General features: G+C 40.6%; 1 protein-coding gene across 6 annotated transcripts in view; it reads left to right on the top strand.

The window, feature by feature from the left end:
- gclc (glutamate-cysteine ligase, catalytic subunit) overlaps positions 1 to 23,848 on the top strand; it is a 103,208-nt gene that overhangs the window by 66,345 nt on the left and 13,015 nt on the right. For all 6 annotated transcript variants that reach the window (XM_063039132.1, XM_063039124.1, XM_063039116.1 and 3 more), the window contains exons 12-15: positions 1,240 to 1,332; positions 2,795 to 2,899; positions 11,757 to 11,838; positions 16,157 to 16,260. In XM_063039132.1, the coding sequence (XP_062895202.1) occupies positions 1,240 to 1,332; positions 2,795 to 2,899; positions 11,757 to 11,838; positions 16,157 to 16,260 (384 nt within the window). The remainder of the gene's footprint in view (positions 1 to 1,239; positions 1,333 to 2,794; positions 2,900 to 11,756; positions 11,839 to 16,156; positions 16,261 to 23,848) is intronic.

The raw sequence follows: 23,848 nt of genomic DNA, 5'->3' as shown, positions 1-23,848 counted from the left end.
CACACACACACACACACACACACACACACAGTGGCATGCAAAAGTTCGGGCACCCTTGGTCAAAATTTCTGTTACTGTGAATAGTTAACTGAGTGGAAGATGAACTGATCTCCAAAAGTCATAAAGTTAAAGGTGAAATATTCTTCAACATTTTAAGCAAGATTGGTGTATTATTTTTGTTTTGTACAATTTTAGAGTGGGGAAAAAAAGGAAAGGAGCACCGTGCAAAGGTTTGGGCACCCCAAGATATTTGAGCTTTCAGATAACTTTTGCCAAGGTCTCAGAACTTAGTAGCTTGTTAGGGCTATGGCTTGTTCACGGTCATTGTTAGGAAAGGCCAGGTGATGCAAATTTCTAAGCTTTATGAATACCCTGACTCCTCAAACCTTGGTTGCTGATTTTTGGGAAAAGGGCTCCCCTAAGCAGCTGCCTAGCACTCTGAAAATTAAAATAAATGACACCCACAAAGCAGGAGAAGGCTATAAGAAGATAGCAAAGCATTTTCAGGTGGCCATTTCCTCAGTTCGTAATGTAATTAAGAAATGGCAGTTAACAGGAACGGTGGAGGTCAAGTTGAGGTCTGGAAGATCAAGAAAACTTTCCGAGAGAACTGCTCATAGGATTGCTAGAAAGGCAAATCAAAGCCCCTGGTTAATCTCTGCCATTTCCACCTTTCTACGAAAGACCAAAGCAATCTTGAGAAAGACATTCTATAACTCAACCTTAAAAGTTCCTCCTTCATTGCGATGATCATTTCAGCTCCTGAGGCTGAAGCTACTGGTGTTAGACTCTTTAGTCAAAAGGAACAGTGTGAGAACATCTATCTTCTAACGCTCCATAACAACTTTCAATGTGAACTTCCAGGAATTTTAAAGAGTAGGAAAAAAATGAAGGCCACTCTCCTCTTGTGTGTTCTGTCTCGTCTTTAAGTTTCAGGATTCAGTTTAGAATAAGAATAGTTATCCAAAAGAATATTTATTGAGACAGAGAAACAGCAACTACGGTCAGCACTGACAGGTTTCATCCTGTTAAGACACTGCACTTGCAAACAAATCTATTTCCAGTTGTGCAGAAATGTTAGCCTGTTACAAAGCTATGGTCTGATTTCTTGAGTAATGATTTCATTAGATTTTTATGAGAAAGAACTTCTGTATCTCATCTATGCAATGTATTGTTTGTATAAAATGTGTTATGGAAATGAATGTAAAAATAATATTTATACCTTTTGACTATTAATAGAATATACAATCCACAAACTGGCAAACCATGAGATTCAAGCCACCACCCCCAAATTCTGAAATTGGATGGAGGGTTGAATTTCGGCCGATGGAGGCAAGTATCATAATTGTACTGCTATAACTGAATGTTAATTGTAAGAAAATCATCCATTCCTTTCATCTGTGCTAATAAATATTTGTAAGCTTCAGATGATGAAATTCCAACTTTGAAAGATGTTCCTTACCATATTTCAATGTTAACAGGAAGACACCACTTAACAGTTAAAATGGATTTTGATTCTATTTTGTCTCAAAGCACCACTTGAATGCTCCAGTTTGACTGTGTGGGTTTCTGGGTGCTCTGGTTTCCTCCCACATTCCAAAGATGTATTGGTTAGGGTTAGTAAGCTGGCCGTATGCTTTATTGGTACTACAATTATGATGACACTTTTGGGCTGCATTCTTAGACTGTGGTTGTTGACACCAAATGTTTCAATGTATATGTGACAAAGTTAATCTCCTTTATCTTTTAAAGAAAGAACTGTCCTTTTGCTTGATCTGTTTGTATCTCCCATGAAGCCCTTCTGTATCCTCCTCAGTACCCACACAGTCACTTAACTTTGTATTATCAACAAACATGGTAAATAAAACTTTCATCTAAACATCCAGTGTTTGATCATTTGTGAACAGTTATCCTCTCACTCATCACAGCCTCCCAACCCAAAAATGACCTGACTGCACTTAGTGTTTTCTGTCTGTTGACCAGTCTTCATACTATGTCAGTATATTTAGTCGTCCTTCAGCTTAAATTTTCTTCGGCACCTTTATTAAAGTCCTACTGGATGATAAACTTGCAACAGAAGCAATGTATGGAGAGTTGCCCAGATTGAGTCATAGAACCCTGCAACACTCTAAAGGCCCTTTGGCCCAGAGTATTGTACTGACCTTTTAACCTACTCTAAGATTAATCTAAAGCTGCCCTCCCACTTGGGCCACATGCCTATCTAGGAATAAACAGCTGACATTTTGGGCTAATTTCAAATCCTGATGAATGGTCACTACCAAAAATGCCAACTGTTTATTCCTCTCCATGATGCTTCTGGACTTGTTGAGTTCCTCCAGCATTTTGTGTTTTGCTTTATTGCAATAAAACTCAATTATTTTAAATTGATCCCATTGCTGCCTTTTGCATCAATGGAAGTTGTTAGCATTCTCCCCACAACTACCTTTCCTGTCACTGAGGTTGGCAAATTCTGGAATCCTCCTTAAGCAAACAGAAGTCTTTCATTTGAACCACTCTCTTTACAATGTTGGCACATGCCACACTGCAATAGAATATCCATCATTTCAAAATGTTGAGTTTAAATGTTCTGTAATGTCTGAAACTTGAATGCACTGCATGTATTTTGCTTTTTATGGTCTGCATGAATTATGTTGGCTTCCCTATGTGCAACCACAATTTCTTTAAAAATAATGAAACAATAAATTGTTAAGCTCCTCGAGTAACCCAAACAAAAGCAAATTGGCTGTTTAAATCTCTGCAAACACTAATGTTTTTCAAATTCAATTGTTCACAGGTCCAATTAACAGACTTTGAGAATTCTGCTTATGTGGTCTTTGTTGTGCTGTTAACCAGAGTGATACTTTCCTATAAATTAGATTTTCTTGTTCCGCTGTCAAAAGTAAGTATCAGATCCTAAAAATGTTGGCTTTCAAAATACTTCATTAAGTTAGCAATGTACATTTGTTTTAAGGCTAGTCAAATGTATGTAATAAAAATGGTGTGGTCCTTGAACTATTCAAATAAAACTAGGTCTTTTTACTATTTAACTAAGAAGTTAAATATTATAACATTTTTACCAAGTGTGAATTCTCTTCAGCATCTTGGGCAGCAAGGTAGTGTACTGGTTCTTGTAGCACTGTTACAGCGCCAGTGACCCAGGTTCAGTTCCACTACTGTCTGGAAAGAGTTTGTAGGTTCTCCCAGGTTTCCTTTGGGCACTCCAGTTTCCTTCCAGATTTTACCTTGACATTATACAGCCACAATGGAGTATTATTCTTTACTGTCTCCATTGGAAATTTTCCATTTCCTTTCCACTTGCTTTCTGAAGTCCAATTATACGTTATCTTTAACCAGAAAGAAAGAATCTTTAGGAAAAAAGGTCAATGCAGAGATTGAGGAGTGATACTCAATTTCTCAGCTCTTCCATCAAATTTAGTTTTTTGTTCAAAAGCTGCTTTGTAGTTAAATATAATTTGGAATGTGGCAAGTAAACTTAAAAGATGGGAATTTGGGAAAATGCAGTTTGTTTTCCTAATCAAGAAATAAAATATTGTTCTTTACATAGAAACATAGAAAATAGGTGCAGGAGTAGGCCATTCGGCCCTTCGAGCCTGCACCGCCATTCAGTATGATCATGGCTGATCATCCAACTCAGAACCCTGTACCAGCCTTCCCTCCATACCCCCGATCCCTTTAGCCACAAGGGCCATATCTAACTCCCTCTTAAATATAGCCAATGAACTGGCCTCAACTGTTTCATGTGGCAGAGAATTCCATAGATTCACCTAATCTCGGTCCTAAAAGGCTTCCCCTTTATCCTCAAACTGAGACCCCTCGTTCTGGACTTTCCCAACATCGGGAACAACCTTCCTGCATCTAGCCTGTCCAATCCCTTTAGGATTTTATACATTTCAGTAAGATCTCCCCTCAATCTTCTAAATTCCAACGAGTATAAGCCTAGTTGATCCAGTCTTTCATCATGTGAAAGCCCTGCCATCCCAGGAATAAACCTGGTGAACCTTCTTTGTACTCCCTCTATGGCAAGGATGTCTTTCCTCAGATTAGGGGACCAAAACTGCACGCAATACTCCAGGTGTGGTCTCACTGAGGCCTTGTACAACTGCAGTAGTACCTCCCTGCTCCTGTACTTGAATCCTCTTGCTATGAATGCCAGCATACCATTCGCCTTTTTCACCGCCTGCTGTACCTGCATGCCCACTTTCAATGACTGGTGGATAATGACACCCAGGTCTCGTTGCTCCTCCCCTTTTCCAAATTGGCCACCATTCAGATAATAATCTGTTTTCCTGTTCTTGCCACCCAAGTGGATAACCTCACATTTATCCACATTAAATTGCATCTGCTATGAATTTGCCCACTCACTTAACCTATCCAAGTCACCCTGCATCCTCTTAGCATCCTCCTCACAGCTAACACTGCCGCCCAGCTTCGTGTCATCCGCAAACTTGGAGATGCTGCATTTAATTCCCTCATCTAAGTCATTAATATATATTGTAAACAACTGGGGTCCCAGCACTGAGCCTTGCAGTACCCCACTAGTCACTGCCTGCCATTCTGAAAAGGTCCCATTTATTCCCACTCTTTGCTTCCTGTCTGCCAACCAATTCTCTAACCTTACCCCCAATACCGTGTGCTTTAAGTTTGCACACTAGTCTCCTGTGTGGGACCTCTTGAAAATCCAAATATACCACATCCACTGGTTCTCCCCTATCCACTCTACTAGTTACGTCCTCAAAAAATTCTATGAGATTCGTCAGACATGATTTTCCTTTCACAAATCCATGCAGACTTTGTCCGATGATTTCACCGCTTTCCAAATGTGCTGTTATCACATCTTTGGTAACTGACTCTAGCATTTTCCCCACCACCGATGTCAGGCTAACCGGTCTATAATTCCCCGGTTTCTCTCTCCCTCCTTTTTTTTTAAAAAAATGGGGCATTAGCCACCCTCCAATCCTCAGGAACTAGTCCAGAATCTAACGAGTTTTGAAAAATTATCACTAATGCATCCACTATTTCTTGGGCTACTTCCTTAAGCACTCTAGGATGCAGACCATCTGGCCCTGGGGACTTATCTGCCTTTAATCCCTTCAATTTACCTAACACCACTTCCCTACTAACATGTATTTCCCTCAGTATTTCTCTATATTGAGTCATATTTAACCTTTTAGTATTAAAATACATACTGAGGAAATTTGGCTGCCCTCTGTTTACACTTTGTATTGAAGAGGATTTGGAATAATGATGCAAATATCTATCAGAATTTGTTACAAGGGATGGTTGTCAGGCTGGGTTGAACCAGGGTAATTATGGTGAAGCTTAGCATCTTTAACCCGTAGACTATCAAGAAAGGTACAGACCAGGTGGATCCAAGTGCAGAGGAGATCAGAGATGAGGATGGAGTTGAATGAAGAATCTTTAGAGGATTAGTTTATAGGGACTTCAAGAATCACCACATACAGGATAGGAAGTCCTGAGATTGAGCAAAGACAAACTAAATGGAGGGAACTTAAATAGAGAAACAAAATAAGGCACAGGTGTATTGATAACTAAAACTAGATACTGTTGGAAATAATCAACTAACAATCAAGGGAGGAGGAATATCAAAGCCTGGAGGATTTTGACACCCTATCGAGCACCTTTTCACTACATCTTGTAACAAACAGTCTGGTAAATACAGGTTCCATTTTTGTTACAGGCAAAAATACAATTTTGTTACTACTGATAAAAGTATATTTCCTCAGTCCTTTTTGTCATTTCATGTGATTATTACAGTAATTGAAATGTGCATATATGTATATAAAGCAATGATGCAATTTCAAAGCCCTACTCAAAATTCTCTTTGCATCCATCCATCTCAGCGAGTATCCATTAATATTCTCTCCTTCAACCTATAATTTAAAAAGAATAGTAGAAGACTGACAGCTATTATTATAATACCAATAGTTATACCATAATGCAGAATAGTTGCCCACCATCTTTCTAGCACCCCGAATGGGTGGTCACCATCCACCCCTGGGAGTGAAATAGTTGTGAAACTGATCCCATATTTTCTTAATCCTTTTGGTAGCTTCTTGGATGTGATTTGCCAAGTTAGTTCTAGTTTGTGATTTGTCAGGTATGTAAGTACAGCATTCTTGCCTTTCTAGCTGCAGTTACATGTTACCTGATCAGTGCCCTCAGCCACTGTGCTGGACAGTTTAATCTAGGAAATCTGGTCCCCATAATACTTGTGGCTCACTAATCGAGGTTAAAGCGGGGGAACATACCATCCATTAAATCACTCTTAATGGCAATTGGTATCTGTCCTGTAACGATTCAGGATTTTCCATTCAGCTCCACTCATCCCCAAGTTATTCCTGTGCATATACGCCAAACCCCATTCTTTTTGGTATACCAAAATCTGAAGAACCAAATATGGAGAACCCTCATTATCTGTCAGTAATGTTCATGTTCTATAAATAAAATGGAGAGTAAGGGAGCTCCAATTCTGAGTGGACAGGAATCCCCATGCATGCCCAGCAACTAGAGACGTTTATTCTGTTGGCATATTCATAAGATATGTATTAGTTTTTTTTTAAAAAGTGTTCACAGGAGTTCATCAAGAATTGTTCCTCTTACTCAGGTTAATACCAACACAAGCCTCATATCTGTGACAGTTCAGGTGCCTTCTTATATTGCAAAGTGTGTATTCATGATCATTTCTCTCTTGCCTTCATAGCTATATTAGTCACCAATATTACCTGGCGTTGTCCTTCAAACCTAGGTTGCAAACAATTCTTCCTCTTAAATGTCCGGACAACACCTAATCTACAGGCTCTACACCTTTGGCAGTCAGTTGTTCTTCCTTCACCTGTTGATGACTTGTTGATACTTTTTGTCAAGGATACACAATAAGCCAATGTGCTTTCATCCAAATCGTGTATGTCCATTTGCTTAACTCCGAGTGGTGTATGAGTCATAACACAATGGCTGCCCCATTATGATTTTGTGGGGCTACAATCCAGTAGTCCTATTGGCTGTGGCCCTAATGGTTATAAACACCAAAGTAATACTTATTTCCATCTCAATCCAGTTTCCTCACACACCGTACTAAACTTGTTTTTAATCATTCTATTCATCTTTTCTAAGCTTGCCAGCTGAGGATGGAAATGTTGATCCATCTGTAAGGCCTTGTATACTACTATATTACCTTCCTATTTAGCTACTGTAACTGCATCATCTTTTCTACAAGAAATGCTTCAACCCATCGTGAAAAAACATCAATAATGACCAATACTGTTTACATCCTTCACACAAAGGTAATTCTACAAAATCCTTTTGGAATGCATGAACAGTCCATCAGACGGTGGTGGATGAGATCCTTCCACCTTCACTAGCTTCCCTGAATTTTGTAAAATACATGTCATGTTTTGTTCTCAAACTTGATTTGTAGCTTGTGATAAAACAGGAGAAGACCATGTTTAATTTGTATTATCTATCAATCCCCTCTTCACCCTCTGGGGAAAGAGGGTAGTGGAGCTTTTGGGTTGATGGTCACTTTATGCAGCTCAGCTGTGAGCATTTTACCTGTTTCATTTGGCAAAAGAGCTCGAAGTTATGGTGGGACTTTGGAGAGTAAACAGCCACATCAGCACTGAATAGCAACCCTCCTACAGCTTCCTGTTCAAAGGTTGTCTCTCCTCCTAATGTACTAGGGAGCCATAAAAGAAAGCTTTTGCCTCTTTCTACTCACAATAAACTCTATCCAGTCATTTCCAGGGCCTCCTGTCGTGACAATCTTCACAGACCCTTAACCATTAATCCAAGGTCTTTTGCCGCCCTACCTCTGGAAACTGCTAGAGTCAGGTGGGGTTTCTGGTTTTCCTGATCTTGTATCATGTACTGAACCTCGTGGAGAGTCACACTGACACTGCAATACCAGAATCACCCACTTATATTTGAGAAGTGTATAGAACAATTTCCTTGCTGATTATAGATGTCCAATTTCTGATGCATAAAATGGTCATTTTCAGTCGAGGCATAATAAGCTGTGCAGTGAAGATAACAGTGCCACTTACCAAATTGTAGGTCGAAACAGAAAAAGGAAATCACCAGAGGCTTTCAAGCACTCTTGCAAAAACGTTCCAAACTCCTTGATAGGTGGGAGTGAGTAACTGCCACTAATACAAAATAGGTTGACTACTACTGAAGTATAGTCCACAATGGCTGTCTGGGAAATGCACAGCAAGTCTTCCAGGAGTGCAGGTAATAGTAGCTCGCATTTTGTACAATAAACCTTTTCCACATAAGTTTGCAGGCACATCCAGAGTAAGTAAAAAGGTATGATATAAATCTTGGTCTGTTATGCTAACTCCCACATCTGATTTTAGGCCATTAATAGGCTCTCCCCTTATTCTGGTTACACAAATATTATCCTCACCAGACCTTGGAGTATGGTTGTCCTCTTTCATTATAGAATAGCTGGTTCCTGTATCCTCCAGAAACAGATTGCATTGTTCATTTAACCCACCTGGACAATTCTTCCATCAATCCCTTCCCATAATTATTAAACATATACCATGCTGATGTCCCATTGTTACCAATTTCTAGTCTCTCTTTCTCACCTTACTTTATTTTATCTTTTGTTCACTACTGCATCCCGTAGGGATTAAATTTATGAGCTCACTTTCCACAAATCCCACTCTTACCGATGCACCCCTGAGGCCAGATTTTGGGTGTCCCTGATACCCTAACCAGTGAAATCTAATCATTGATACCTATCCGTTTCTGGTTGCCATGCCAAAAGTGCCGGAATCAGTGAGAGAGAAACTGATCCACTCAATAGACAATAGCACAGATCGCAGTGTATAGAATGGAAGCAGGGCAGGGTATTTGCTACTCTCCTGGAAAGGCCACAAAGCAAAAAGCAAATATACTTATTGGTGATCACTCTTCTGCCGGAGTTTCCCCAGGAGCAGGTAGTCACCAGAGTCCCTCTTGGTTTGCTCCAGCACCTAAACATGCGATCTCGGTGGAACCTCCAAGTTCTGTCACATCTTTTTGCTATGTATTATAACAAACAATAATTTGATTGCTTCAAAAAAAAGATAGCATATTCACTCCTTTATACACAAGTATAGTTACCCACACTTTTCAAGGGAAGGATGTATTCTGTCCTTCTGCTTAATCAGTGTAGTTGGCATTTTTCTAATAAAAGACCTGCTGGTCTACAGTTTGTCAAAGACTCTGGTTCCATCAGCATAATGTTGCACAAACACAATATTAGCAATGCAGGTTTCATTTTGTTACAGACAAAGTGCCTTTTTTTAACTACATTTCCACAGCCCTGTGACAATCCGTCCAAAGATTAATAGGACTACTGTATTCATATGAACCAAGTTTAAAGGCTGCTTGGCTGTAGTAAATTCTATTTTCAAATAGAACTAGAATCTGACATTAAAGAATCATGAAGACTGGATATATATGCTGCTGCAGTTAATTGGTACCTTTTGTAAGAATAAGAGCTGATTAAGGAATGTTGAACAACAAACACTTCAGATCAAATACCATTTAGTTGGTGATACTTGCAAATAGAAGTAAATTATCTTGAATTGAAATTCATCTGTTCACCCCAGTAATAACAGCAGCTTTTTTCAGGAGTTGAAGGACTTTCAGTGGACTCCTTAATCTTTTGTCATCTGTACTTTTGTTATTAATTTATGTCATTTTTGAAACTCTCATTGGTTAGAATGCAGTTCGTCAGCTGAATCGTGCGACTTTTGGGTCAGTTTGTAGCTTGAACGGTTGGTGCAATGAGGGCAAGCTTTCAGCTCCACCAATTGCAGTAAAACTTTGATAGTCTGCTGTGCGGTGGTTCGGAAATCCCGAAGGTTCAGTATCTGGTTCACTGGGTGATTATCCTGAGCTTCCTTCTCATTTGCCGGGCCCTGCAGCCTGCACTCACTTTCAATTAACTTTGTTGGAAAAATTATTATAACGGTGTGTATCTAAAAACTTAAATTTAAAATGTGATGAGGTGATAGTAGGAGTGTTATTCAATAGCCCACAGATCTACTGTCTGATACCACCTGAGTTCTGAGTGTGCCCCGATATCAGAGTTCTGAAAGTAGTTTGAATATGATGAAATTACTCTTTTTGGCTTTAGCTATTCTGCAGGTCTTCAACTCTGTCTTGTTTCTACGTTCATTGCAAATGGTTTTATGGTCTGGAATTAAAACTTGGTTGTCAATTGTTGCCATTATTGGAGTTTGCATCTTTTTCACTAGAAAAATGATTTAAGTTTCTGAGATTATTTATCAGTTGTGATAGCTTGTCTGTTACAGAGTTCAGTGCTATTACCTGCTTTGGTCACTGTTTCAGCTTGATGGTTTAGTAGTGCCATCACTTGAGTCAAGTACGTTTTCCAAGGGTTTTGTCTGTTCGTGGGTCCTTGGGAGGCTGTAGGGGCCGATCCGGGATTCCCTTGATGGAGAATGCCTGTTCATAACTATTTAACATGGGGAGACTAATGCATGAGTAGCCACAATAAAGTCCTTGACAGATCAGGGTCAGCGTTCATTGTTATGGAGTGCAAGACAACTGCTGTTGTGATGTGACATCATCTTCTGCTAGCTCCACCTTTTGGGGTCTTGGTTGGCTTGCTCTTTACCTGGAACCTTACCTTTGACGATGGGTGACACTACCCGCGATGGGTGACACTACCAGAGGCTAAGTGCCAGATGGCTAAACTCCAGACTGAATTTTTGGCACATTTTGATTTGGCCAGTTCATGGAAGTTTAAGGAATATATTGTCATATTCCAATGGAAACACAAGGCTGGTATTTTGAAATTGAGAACCAAAATTGTATACTGCTCTGTTCCATTTTATTTACAAACTAATTTGCTGTTTTCTGCCAAATTCACCAGACGTCAGCTAAGCAAAACCTCAAGCATTCCTGAATTGTTTAGCTGTCTTCAGGAATTTTTTTTCTTAAAATGCTCATTTAGTCTTGATAGTTTGAAATTAAGAGCAGGCTATTCTGTCCATTGTCCAGTATGCTTACTTTGGATCCAATTGTAGTTACTGAAACAAATGTTTCAGCAGGATCAAGGTTTCCAAGATGCTATCATTTTAAAAGTAGCTGGATATTATTTTCACATTGTTTATAAATGTTGGAGTGTGTTAGACATAAGCACTTCAGCAGATTCAGTTCTTGAACCCACACAAGATACAGGAAGAACTCAGCTATTCAGGCAGCATCTATGGATTCACCATTTTTTTTTTCCTTCCACCATTCTGGCTCCCCTCTTGCACCTTCTTTTCTCACCTGCCCATCATTTTCCTCTGGTACCCTTCCTCGCTTCCTTTCTCCCATGGTCCACTCTCCCCTCCTATCAGATTCCTTCTTCAGCCCTCCACCTTTTCCACCTATCACTTCGCAGCTTCTTTCTTTATCTCCCCTCCACCCACTACCTTTTTCCCCCTCACCTGGTCTCATCTATCACCTGCCAGCTTCTCCTCCTCCTCCCCCTCCCCCACCTTCATATTTTGGCTTCTGCATTCTTCCTTTGCAGTCCTGATGACGGGTCTCGGCCTGAAACGTCAACTGTTTATTCCCATCCATAGATGATTCCTCCAGCATTTTGTGAGGGGTCTGTTAAGTTTCATTAGCAAACTCTAATAAAATCATAATGTTGCCTACCATAAAACATGAACACTAAAATCACTGTGGACATACTTTTACTTAATTAGGTGGATGAGAACTTGATTGTGGCCCAAAAGCGCGATGCTGTTCGTCAGGGAATGTTCTACTTCAGGAAGGACATCTACAAAGGTAATGTTCAGAAGCTACTTCATTCATTTATGCATTTCAGTTCAACAATCTATTTTCTATACATCTCCAAGTAATAACATTCCAATAAATATCAAAGTAACTTTCTTACAAACTGCAATTGGTGGATCAATTTGTTTTAAACGAGATTCTGCAGATGCTGAAAACTCAGCAGCACACAATGCTGGAGGAACATAGCAGGTCAGGCAGCTTCTGTGGAGAGGAATGAAGAGTTGAAATTCTTCATTAGGACTGGAAAAGAAGGGGGAAGATGCAAGAAGGTGTTAAGGAGTACAAGCTGGAAGATGATAGGTGAAGCCAGATGTGGGTGAGAGAGGGGATGGTGAACTAAGAAGCTGGGAGGTGATAGTCTCCAGCATTTTGGGTGTGTTGCTTGAAATTTGTTTTACATGGCTTTTGCTTCAATGTGGGTCAGGAGGGATTTGGAAAAAAAACAAGTTTAACTAAGAATTGTTTCTTTATCATTTTTCTTGCTTTTTCCACTCCCATTAAAGCAAAATGTTTTTGTGTTGCTGACAGAGGAGTTACCAAGTAATACAGATTTGTAACTCAAGTGACTTCAAATCCCATCATGACAATTGTGGAATTTAAATTTGCTTAATTCTAATCTAGATTTTGCTGAATAGCTGTTCTTCCATGGGGGTGACCATGATATTACTGGAGGAGATGAGAACCAATTTGCAGACCCTGTGCCCTGATGAGTCATACTTGCAGAATCCTATTGTACCAGCAGCGTGCAAGACTCTGTCCCACTCTGTCCAGATGTGTATCCTGTCCCACAAAAAATGACAGCTCAGTATTAGGCAGATGGGACAGAATGGTCCTATCAACTGCTTAATTATACCCATCATCCTCTGTCATTTCACTTCAAAATACATTTATTGTCAAAGTATGTATGTGACACCAAATACTACCTTGAGATTTGTTTTCATGCATGCATTTCTCAGGAAGATAAAATGCAATAGAATTTATGAAAAACAATACACTCATTGGCCTCTTATAAGACCGTAAGATATAGAAGCAGAATTGGACCAGTTTGCCCAGCAAGTCTGCTCCACCACTTCATCGTGGCTGATCCAGTTTTCCCGTCAACCTCTGCCTTAAATACACATAAAGACTTGGTCTTCACAGCTGCCTGGGGCAAAGAATTCCCTAGATTCACCACTCTGGCTAAAGAAATTGTTCCTCATCTCCATTCTAAAAGGATGCCCCTCTATTATGAGGCTGTGTCCTCTGGTCTTAGACATTACCACCATAGGAAACCTCCTTTCCACGTCCACTCTATCAAGGCCTTTCACCATTCGATAGGTTTCAGTGAGGTCAGCCCTCATTCTTCTGAATTCCAGTGAATACAGGCCCAGAGCCAACAAATGCTATTCATATGAGACAAGCCTTTCATTCCTGGAATCATTTTTCTTGAACCTCTCCAGTTTCAGCACATTCTCTCTTAAGATGAAGGGCCCAAAACTGCTCACAAAACTCCCAAGTGAGGCCTCACCAGTGCTTTATCAAGTTTCAAGATTGCATCTTTGCTTTTATATTCTAGTTCTTTTGAAATGAGTGCTAACATTGCATTTGCCTCGCTTACCACAGACTTGGTCTGCAAATTTACCTTTAGGGAACCCTGCTTAAGGACTCCCAGGTCCCCTTGTGGCTCAGTTTTTAATTTTTTTTTCTCCCTTTATAATATTGTCAACCTTTAAGTTCTTCTATTGAAGTGCATAACCGTACACTTCCAGACAGCCATTCCATCAGGCATTCTTTTGCTCATTATCCTAATCTGTCTAAGTCCTCCTGTAGCCTCTCTACTTCCTCAAACCAACCTGCCCCTCCACCGATCTTCATATCGTCTACAAACCTTGCAACAAAACCATTAATTCCATCATCCAAATTATGGACATATAACGTAAAAAGAAGTTGTCCCAACACAGCCCCCTGTGGAGCACCAGTGGTCACCGGCAGCCAACTAGAAAAGGCTCCCTTTATTCCCTTTCTTCTCCTGCCAATTAACCACTACCTTATCTATGCTAAAATCTTGCTGTAATCCCATGGGTTTGTAGCTTGTTAAGCAGCCTCATATGTGGCACATTGTTAAAGGCCTTTTGAACATCCCAAGTACACAACATCAACCAATTCTCCTTTGTCTATCCTGCTTGTTATTTCTTCAAAGAATTCCAACAGATTTGTCAGGCATGGGTTTCCCTTGAGGGAATTTTATCATGTGCCTCCTAGTATCCTGAGACTTCATCCTTAATAATCTACTCCAACATCTTCCTAACCAGTGAGGTCACACTAACTGGCCTATAGTTTCCTTTCTTGTGCTTCTCTCCTTTCTTGAAGAGTGGAATGACATTTGCAATTTTCCAGAATCTAGTGATGCTTCCACACCCTATTCGGCCACCTCCTTAAGAACCCTGGGGTGTACACCATCTGGTCCAGGTAACTTGTCTACTTCAAGACCTTTCACTTTCCCAAGGACCACCTCTCTAGTTAGAGTAACTTTACACACATTTATGACCCCTGGAACTTCAACCATACTGCTAATATCTTCCACAGTGAAGAGTGATGCAAGATATTTATTCAGTTTGTCTGCCATTTCCTTGTCCCCCATTACTATTATTAGCTAGCTTACTTTAGTATTCCTCAATGACTTCTTAGTTGCCTTCTGTTGATATTTTTTTTAAACTTCCCAATTCTCTAATTTCCCACTAATTTTTGTTTCATTATATGCCCTCTCTTTGGCTTTTATGTTGGCTATGACTTCTCTTGGCCACGGTTGTCATCTTTCCTTTAGAATTCTATTTCCTCTTTAGGATGTATATATCCTATGCCTTCTGAATTGCTTCCAGAAATTTCTGCCATCATCCTGCCAGTGGTCTTTCCAGTCAATTATGGCCAACTCCTGTCATGAGCCTCAATAATTCCCTTTACTCCACTGTAATACTGATACATCTGAGTGGAACTCAGTGTGATATTTTGCTGCTGTAGCCCATCCACTTCAAAGTTTGACATCTGTATTCAAAGATGCTCTTCTGCACACCACTGTTGTAACACGTGAATATTTGAGTTACTGTAGCCTTCCTGATGCTTGAATCACTTTGGCCATTGTCCTCTGATCTCTCTCATTAACAATGTATTTTCACCTACAGAACTGCTGCTACTGGATGTTTTCTGGGTTTTTTTGCAGCATTATCCTAAGAATTAGGTTCTGTTTAGGCAGATGCTGGATAATTTATCATTATTCTCCTGAGATTTCCACCAATTTACATCCAGTTGGATCTTCTGCACATGTTAGTGAGAGAGTATTGTTCAAGAAAATCCTAGGACATTAGCAGTTTCTGAGCTATTCAAACTATCCTTTGTGACACCAACAATTATTCTATGGTCAAAATCACTAGGATCACATTTTTTCCCCATTCTGGTGAACCTCTTGACCATGTCTGCATGATTTTATGCATTAAGTTGTTGCCAGTAAGTGTGCATAAGCAAAGACTGACAAACAGCCAATATGCAAAAATAAGACAAATTGTGCAAATAGAAAATGATACTGAGAACGTGATTTGTAAAAAGCCTTTGAAAGTGAGTCTGTAGGTTGTAAAGTCAGTTCAGAGTAGTAGTGAATTAAGTTATCCATACTGATTCAGAAACCTGACGGTTGAACAACTCATCCTTAGATGGGCAAGCATTAGGCTCTGTTTAGGCAGATGATGGATGAGTTACCATTATTCACCTAAGATTTCCACCATTTTTCAACCCGTTGGATTTGCTGCACATCTTAGTAAGAGGTAATGAAGTTTCCAGATAGTATTCCTGCTGCAGTACTGAAGCCTTGTGCTCCAGAGCCAGTCATGCTTCAGGCTGGACAGTTTCTGTATAATTACAACTTTGGTATCTTCCCAACTGGAAAATTGCCTGAGTGTTTCCTGCTTGCACATAGCAGGGCAAGATTCCACTGTCTGTCACGCTACGACAGCATCACTGTTTCACTGTTAGCTCAACACTATCACAACTCAGGGTGTCAGTTCAATTCTGTCCTCCTCTAAGAAAATTGTCTACACTCGTCTGCGATCTACAAATGCCTGGACATTGTTAACCCTTGCCTTACTGTAACTTCCACACACATCCATGTGTCTCCATTCCCTGTGTTTTCATGTGGCTATCTGAAATCTTGGATGCTACTGTCATTATTTCAGTTGTGAGGTGGACTACAGTTCACTCTTGGATTGCTTTCGTTAGACATGAATAATGTATTGGCTTGAATAAACTTAAAGCTTTATTTTAAATTGTCTTTTCCTGCTAGCTGGAAACCCAGTTGTTGATGGCTGTGCTTGTGCACAGAATGGCGTTGATTCGGATTCTGAGGAGTATACATTAATGAGCGTAGACACTATCATTAATGGCAAGGTACGTGAAAATACTTGTCCATTTGCAAAAATGCTAAAAAGGATCAACTTTATTCGCCACTTACATATTAGGAATTTGCTGTGATGTGTTGGTCAGGGTGCAGCATGCAACAAAAAAAGTTCAACAACTATAAAGAGTAATGAATTGTATATATTAAAAAAAGTTAAGGGGTTAAAGTTGGATATGGAATAAAATGTGCATAATTACATAAATACCAGCATGTACGTACAGTGTAATCAGCATTATAACAAGTGGTTTAAAGTGTTTACAGTGCAGTGATGCGGGTAATAGATAATTCTGTCAGTAAGAAGGTTGTATAAATCAGTAAACACCTCATCCAAAGTTTAGTTTTGACTCTTGCAAAATGATATAACTTGATATTTCCCTCGCTCCCTCTTATGTACACAGCAATCTGCTGTTGAGAGGTAAGAAGTGACTCAGCTAAAAAATTGATTGTTCTTTTATTGTATGGCAGTTGAACAACATTCAAAAAACAGAAGTAAAAATTATGATGCGTCAAGTAGCAGATTGAAGTCAGCATTGTTTCCTTTGGCCAGGCTGTTGCTTGGAGTCCTTGGCTGCCTTTAAGAATTTCCTTTAAGCCGCAGCAGCAATTTTTTAGTGTGTACTCAAATAAAATACTTTTGAAAGCCGATTGTTAAAATTCTAAACATGAATTGTCATTATGTGAGATCCAGAGCAGAGCAATAAACACAAAATGTTGAAGGAACTCAGCAGGTCAAGGAGCATCTATGCAGAGGAAGGGAATAAACAACTGATGTTTCAGGCCGAGAACGTTGATCAGAACTGGCCTGAAATGTTGACTGGGCTCAAGCTCTCTCAATGGTTCCAGACAAACAGTCCTTTTTATTCCTGAAGCCTCTGTGTGTTGTGAGAGCGTGAAAGATCCTCTGAGATATTTTGTTCTGCTTTGAATTCTGCAAAACCCTACAAATATTTAAGAAAAGGGCCTGAAAGAAACTCTTAGCTAGGTGCATGGATGATAGGAAAATGGAGGGCTATGCCTGGGTGGGAAATGGCTAACACAGGAGGTGGGGACATAATTTTAAGATGATTGGAGAAAGTACAGGGGGATGTCAGCGATGGGTGCGTGGACTGTCTTGCCAGGAGTGGCAGTAGAGACAGATACATTAGGGGCATTGAAGAGACGCTTAGTTAGGCACATCGATATAAAAATGGAGGGCTGTATAGGAGGGAAGGGTTAGATTGATCTTAAAGTGGGTTAAAAGGTCAGTACAACATTGTGGGCCAAAGTGCCTGTACTATTCTGTGAGACAGAAGCAGGATTGTGTCATTCAGCCCATCTAGTCTGCTCTGCGATTCTGTTATGGCTGGTTTATTACTCCTCTCAGCCCCCATTCTTCTGCCTTCTCATAACCTTTGATGCCTGACTAATCAAGAACCTATCAACCTCCATTTTAAGTACACCCAATGACTTAGCCGCCACAGCTGTCTGTGGCAATAAATTCCATAATCTTCTATGTTCAAATTCAATACAAAAGGTTCTGCTCAAAGCATGCAGTATTGTAGCAATTAGAGAAGGGGTTAAAAGCAAAGAAAGAATGTGACCTTGGCACTCAGCCTTTTTTAAAACAAAAAGTCTGTGTTTTAGTTAAGGAGAGAAGCGAAATTATTGCTGAATGACCATGCTGTGGCAGTAAGGGGAACACATGGAAGTACTGGTATTGTAGAATTGTAACTGATTCTGGATTGCAGGTGATACTTGAATCTCATGACAACTATGCCATATACAAAAGACACACACAGTAACACAGTACTTTGAACAGATTGATGAGCCCAGTGGCTGAAACCATAGAAACAACAAATTTCTAAAATGTACAAAATGTTGGAGGAACTCAGCAGGCCAGGCAGCATCTATGGAAAAGAATAAACAGTTGCTGTTTTGAGGAGAGATCCTTCTTCAGGATCTGTTGAAGGCTCTTGGCTCAAAACATCAACTGCTAATTCCTTTCCATTGATGCTGCCTGACCTGCTGAGATCCTTCAGTATTTTGTGTGCGCTACTCTGGTTTTCCAGCGTCTGCAGAATCTCTTGTGTTTCTAAAATGTAATCTGAAACTGCCTTTATGACGTGTTCCCTTATTTGCTCTAATAGTTTTATAAGAGTGCTGGCTGGAAGTAGTAACTGTTCTGAAAGTAATTTGTAAATGGTGAGCATGTAGTAAAGGCTTTAAGATAAAATAGACCAACTTCAGAGGTTAAATCGGTCAAACTGAGCTTAACACTAAAAAAAGTTGAGATATTCCCAAAGGCAATAAATTACAGAAGTGGGACTTACACTTTTTAGGTATTTAGTTATGCTTGGAAGAAAAGATGAGTGTAAAGCTAAAGGTAGTAACTAACACCTTTAGCAACCTGAAATGGAATGCAACTAATGTACTGAAAATGTAAAGCATCGAAGAAGTTGACTCTTCCAGCATCTCTGAAACATCTTGACGGCAAAGATGCATGCATCAAGATGCTGTTTGTCAACTGCAGCCCAGCATTCAATACAATCATCCCCTCAAAACTGATCAATAAGCTTCCAGACCTTAGCCTCAATACCTCCTTGTGCATTTGGGTCCTCAATTCCACATTTGCAGATCCCAGTCAGTTTGGATAAGCAATGACTTCACAATCTCCAGCACAGGTGCATCACCGCTGTGTGCTTAGCCCCCTGCTCTGCTCGCCTTATTCTTATGATTGTGTGGCTAAGCACAGCTCCAGTGCCATACTTAAGTTTGCTGATGATGCCACTGTTGTAGGCCAAATCAAATGTGGTGATGAATCAGCATTTAGGATGGAGGTTGAAAATCTGGCCGAGTGATGCCATCACAACAATCTCTTACTCAACGTCAGCAAGACTAAGGGACTGATTACTGACTTCAAGAGCAGGAAACCAGAGGTCCATGAGGCAGTGCTCATTGAAGGATCGGACTTGGAGAGGGTTAGTGACTCTAAATTCCTTGATGTTATCATTTCAGAGGATCTGGCCAGGGCTCAGCAGGTAACTGCAATTACAAAGAAAGCATGACAAGCTCCCATACAGGAGATTAGTGTGCAAACTTAAAGCACACGGTATTGGTATGGGGCGTATGGTATTGATGTGGATAGGGAATTGGTCGGCAGACAGGAAGTAAAGAGTGGGAATAAATGGGACCTTTTCAGAATGGCAGGGAGTGACTAGTGGGTACTGCAAGGCTCAGTGCTGGAACCCCAGTTGTTTACAATATATATTAATGACTTAGACGAGGGAATTAAATGCATCATCTCCGAGTTTGCGGATGACACAAAGCTGGGCGGCAGTGTTAGCTGTGAGGAGGATGCTAAGAGGATGCAGGGTGACTTGGATAGGTTAGGTGAGTGAGCAAATACATGGCAGATGCAAATTAATGTGGATAAATGTGAGGTTATCCACTTGGGTGGCAAAAACAGGAAAACAGATTATTATCTGAATGGTGGCCGATTAGGAAAAGGGGAGGTGTAACGAGACGGTGTCATTGTACACCAGTCATTGAAAGTGGGCATGCAGGTACAGCAGGCGGTGAAGAATGCGAATAGTATGCTGGCATTCATAGCAAGAGGATTCGGGTACAGGAGCAGGGAGGTACTACTGCAGTTGTACAAGACCTTGGTGAGACCACACCTGGAGTATTGTGTGCAGTTTTGGTTCCCTAATCTGAGGAAAGACATCCTTGCCATAGAGGGAGTACAAAGAAGGTTCACCAGGTTGATTCCTGGAATGGCAGGACTTTCATATGATGAAAGACTGGATCGACTAGGCTTATACTCGCTGGAATTTAGAAGATTGAGGGGGGATCTTATTGAAACATATAAAATTCTAAAGGGATTGGACAGGCTAGATGCAGGAAGGTTGTTCCCGATGTTGGGGAAGTCCAGAACGAGGGGTCACAGTTTGAGGATAAAGAGGAAGCCTTTTAGGACCGAGATGAGGAAAAACTTCTTCACACAGAGAGTGGTGAATCTGTGGAATTCTCTGCCACAGGAAACAGTTGAGGCCAGTTCATTGGCTATATTTAAGAGGGAGTTAGATATGGCCCTTGTGGCTAAAGGGATCGGGGGTATGGAGGGAAGGCTGGTACAGGGTTCTGAGTTGGATGATCAGCCATGATCATACTGAATGGCGGTGCAGGCTCGAAGGGCCAAATGGCCTACTCCTGCATCTATTTTCTATGTTTCTTTGTCAGTGTCTCTACTTAGGAATTTGAGAAGATTTGGCATGACATCTAAAACCTTAACAAACTTCTACAGATGTGTAGTGGAGAATATATTGACTGGCTACATCACAGCCTGTTATGGAAACACCAATGCCCTTGAACAGATAATCCTACAGAAGTAGTATATACAACCTAGTCCATCATGGATATAGTCCTCTACACCACTGAGCACATTAGTACAAAAGGTACTAATATCCTGGCGGGATTGTTTAATATAGCTGTTAGGGAGGGTTTAAACTAAGTTGGCAAGGGGAAGGAAACCAAGGTGTTCGGGTCGAGGAAGAGGAAAGTAGAAATAAGTCAAAAATACTGTGCAGTAAAGATCGCAAGGACAGGCCGGTGAATATACAGGATAATTTGCTGCAAAATAGAAATATAGCAAAATCGACAACAGATACTGATCTAAATGTACTGTACTTAAATGCATGCAGCATTAGAAATAAAGTGGATGACCTTGCTGCACAGCTGCAGGTTAAAAGATATGACATTGTGGCCATCACCGAGTCATGGCTAAATGATGGATGTGATTGGGAGCTGAATATCCAAGGATACACAGTGTATAGGAAAGATAGGAAGGTAGGTAAAGGGGGTGACATGGCCCTGATGGTAAGTAACGATATCAAATCAACAGGAAGAAGGGACATAGGATCAGAAGAGGTAGAGTCCTTATGGGTAGAATTAAGAAATGGCAAGGGTAAAAAGACACTAATAAGCAGTTATATACAGGCCTCCAAACAGCAGCCTACAAGTTGCAGCTGGAAATAGAAAAAGCGTGTCAGAAGGAAAATGTCAAGATAATTATGGGGGATTTTAATATGAAATTGGATTGGGAAAGTCAGGAAGGTAATGGATCTCAGGAGGGGGAGTTTGTAGAATGCCTACAGGATGGCTTTTTGGAGCAGCTTGTCCAGAAGCCCACCAGGGGACCAGCTGTTTTGGATTGGGTGCTATGTAATGAACCTGAGGCGATTAGGGAGCTGGAGGTAAAGAAACCCCTTGGAAGTAGTGATCATAATATGATTGAGTTCAGTTTCAAATTTGAAAAGGAGATGCTGGTATCAGGTGTATCGATATTTCAGTGGAACAGGGGAAATTACAGTGGTATGAGAGAGGAACTGGCCCAAGTTGATTGGAAAAGTAAGCTAAATGGAGGGACGGCAGAGCAGAATTAGATGAAATTCCTACAAAAAATAAGGAAAATGCAGGAAAAATATATTCCAAGAAAAAAGAAAATCGTGAATGGAAAAATGGCACAAATGTGGCTAACGAGAGAGGTTAAGGCAAAAATAACAGCAAAAGAAACGGCATACAAGGAAGTAAAAATTAATGGGAAAAATGAGGACTGGAAGACTTTTAAAAACTTACAGAAGGAAACTAAAAGTCATTAGGAAAGAAAAGATGAATTATGAAAGGAAGTTGGCGATTAACATAAAAAAGGATACTAAGAGTTTTTTAAATATATGAAGAGTGAAAGAGTGACAAGGGTAGGTACGGGACCGATTGAAAATGATGCTGGAGAAATTATAATGGATAACAAAGAGATGGTGGAGGAACTGAATGAGTATTTTGCATCAGTCTTCACAGTGGAAGACATGAGCAATATACCTGATAGCCAGAGGTATCAGGGAATAGAATTAGATACAGTCAAGATTACTAGAGAAAAAGTGCTTGGGAAGCTAAGTGGACTAAGAATAGCTAAGTCTCCCGGTCCAGATGAGGTGCACCCAAGGGTTCTGAAGGAGGTGGCTTTGGAGATTGTGGAAGCATTGGAAATGATCTTCCAGGAATCAATAGACTCTGGCATGGTTCCGGAGGACTGGAAGGTCGCAAATGTAGTTCCATTATTTAAGGAAGGAAGGAGGCAGCAAAAAGAAAATTACAGACCTATTAGTCTGACATCAGTAGTTGGAAAGATATTGGAGTCAATCCTCAAGGACGAGGTTATGAAGTATCTCAAGGTGCATGACAAGATAGGCCGAAGCCAGCATGGTTTCATGAAGGAAAGATCCTGCCTCACCAACCTATTGGAATTTTTTGAGGTAATCTTGAATAAGATTGACAAGGGAGAGACTGTGGATGTTGTGTATTTGGGTTTTCAAAAGGCCTTGGATAAGGTGCCGCATATGAGGCTGCTTAATAGGATGAGAGCCCATGGAATTATAGGAAAGATATTGAAATGGGTGGAGCATTGGCTGATAGGCAGAAAGCAAAGGGTGGAAATAAAGGGATCCTATTCTGATTCAAGCAACACACATAAAAATTGCTGATGAACGCAGCAGGCCAGGCAGCACCTCTAGGAAGAGGTGCAGTCGACGTTTCAGGCCGAGACCCTTCGTCAGGACTAACTGAAGGAAGAGGTCTGACGAAGGGTCTCGGCCTGAAACGTCAACTGCACCTCTTCCTAGAGGTGCTGCCTGGCCTGCTGCGTTCACCAGCAACTTTTATGTGTGTTGCTTGAATTTCCAGCATCTGCAGAATTCCTGTTGTTTATCCTATTCTGATTGGTTGCTGGTTACTAGTGGTGTTCCGCAGGGGTCGGTGTTGGGGCCGCTTTTTAACGATGCATATCGATGATTTGGATTATAGATTAAATGGTTTTGTGGCTAAGTTTGCGGATGACACCAAGATACGTGAAGGAGCAGGAAATGTTGAAGAAAGGGAAAGGTTGCAGAGAGACTTAGTCAGTTTAGGAGAGTGGGCAAAGAAATGGCAGATAAGATACAACGTTGACAAATGTACGGTTGTACATTTCGGAAGAAGGAATAATTGGGCAGATTATTATTTAGATGGGGAGAAAATTCAAAAATCAGAAGTGCAAAGGGACTTGTGGGTCCTTGTGCAGGATACCCTAAAGGTTAACCACCAAGTTGGATCGACGGTAAGGAAAGCGAATGCTATGTTGGCAATCATTTCAAGAGGAATACTGTATAAGAGTAAGGAGGTGTTGATGAGGCTCTGTGGGGCATTAGTGAGACCTCATTTGGAATACTGTGTGCAGTTTTGGGCCCCCTATCTTAGAAAGGATGTACTGATGTTGGAGAGAGTTCAGAGAAGATTTACGAGGATGATTCCTGGAATGCAGGGGCTAACATATGAGGAGCGTTTGTCGGCTCTTGGATTGTATTCATTAGAGTATAGAAGAATGAGAGGGGATCTCATAGAAACATTTCGAATGTTGAAAGGGTTGGACAGAGTAGATGTGGAAAGGTTGTTTCCCTTGGTGGGTGAGTCCAGGACAAGAGGCCATAGTTTTAGAATTAGAGGGTACCCAGTTAAATCAGAGATGAGGAGAAATTTTTTTAGCCAGAGGGTCGTGGATTTGTGGAATTC

Source organism: Mobula hypostoma, chromosome 2 (genome assembly GCF_963921235.1).
Source record: "Mobula hypostoma chromosome 2, sMobHyp1.1, whole genome shotgun sequence".
Classification (NCBI taxonomy): Eukaryota; Metazoa; Chordata; class Chondrichthyes; order Myliobatiformes; family Myliobatidae; genus Mobula; species Mobula hypostoma.
This window is presented reverse-complemented; position numbering and strand designations above follow the sequence as displayed.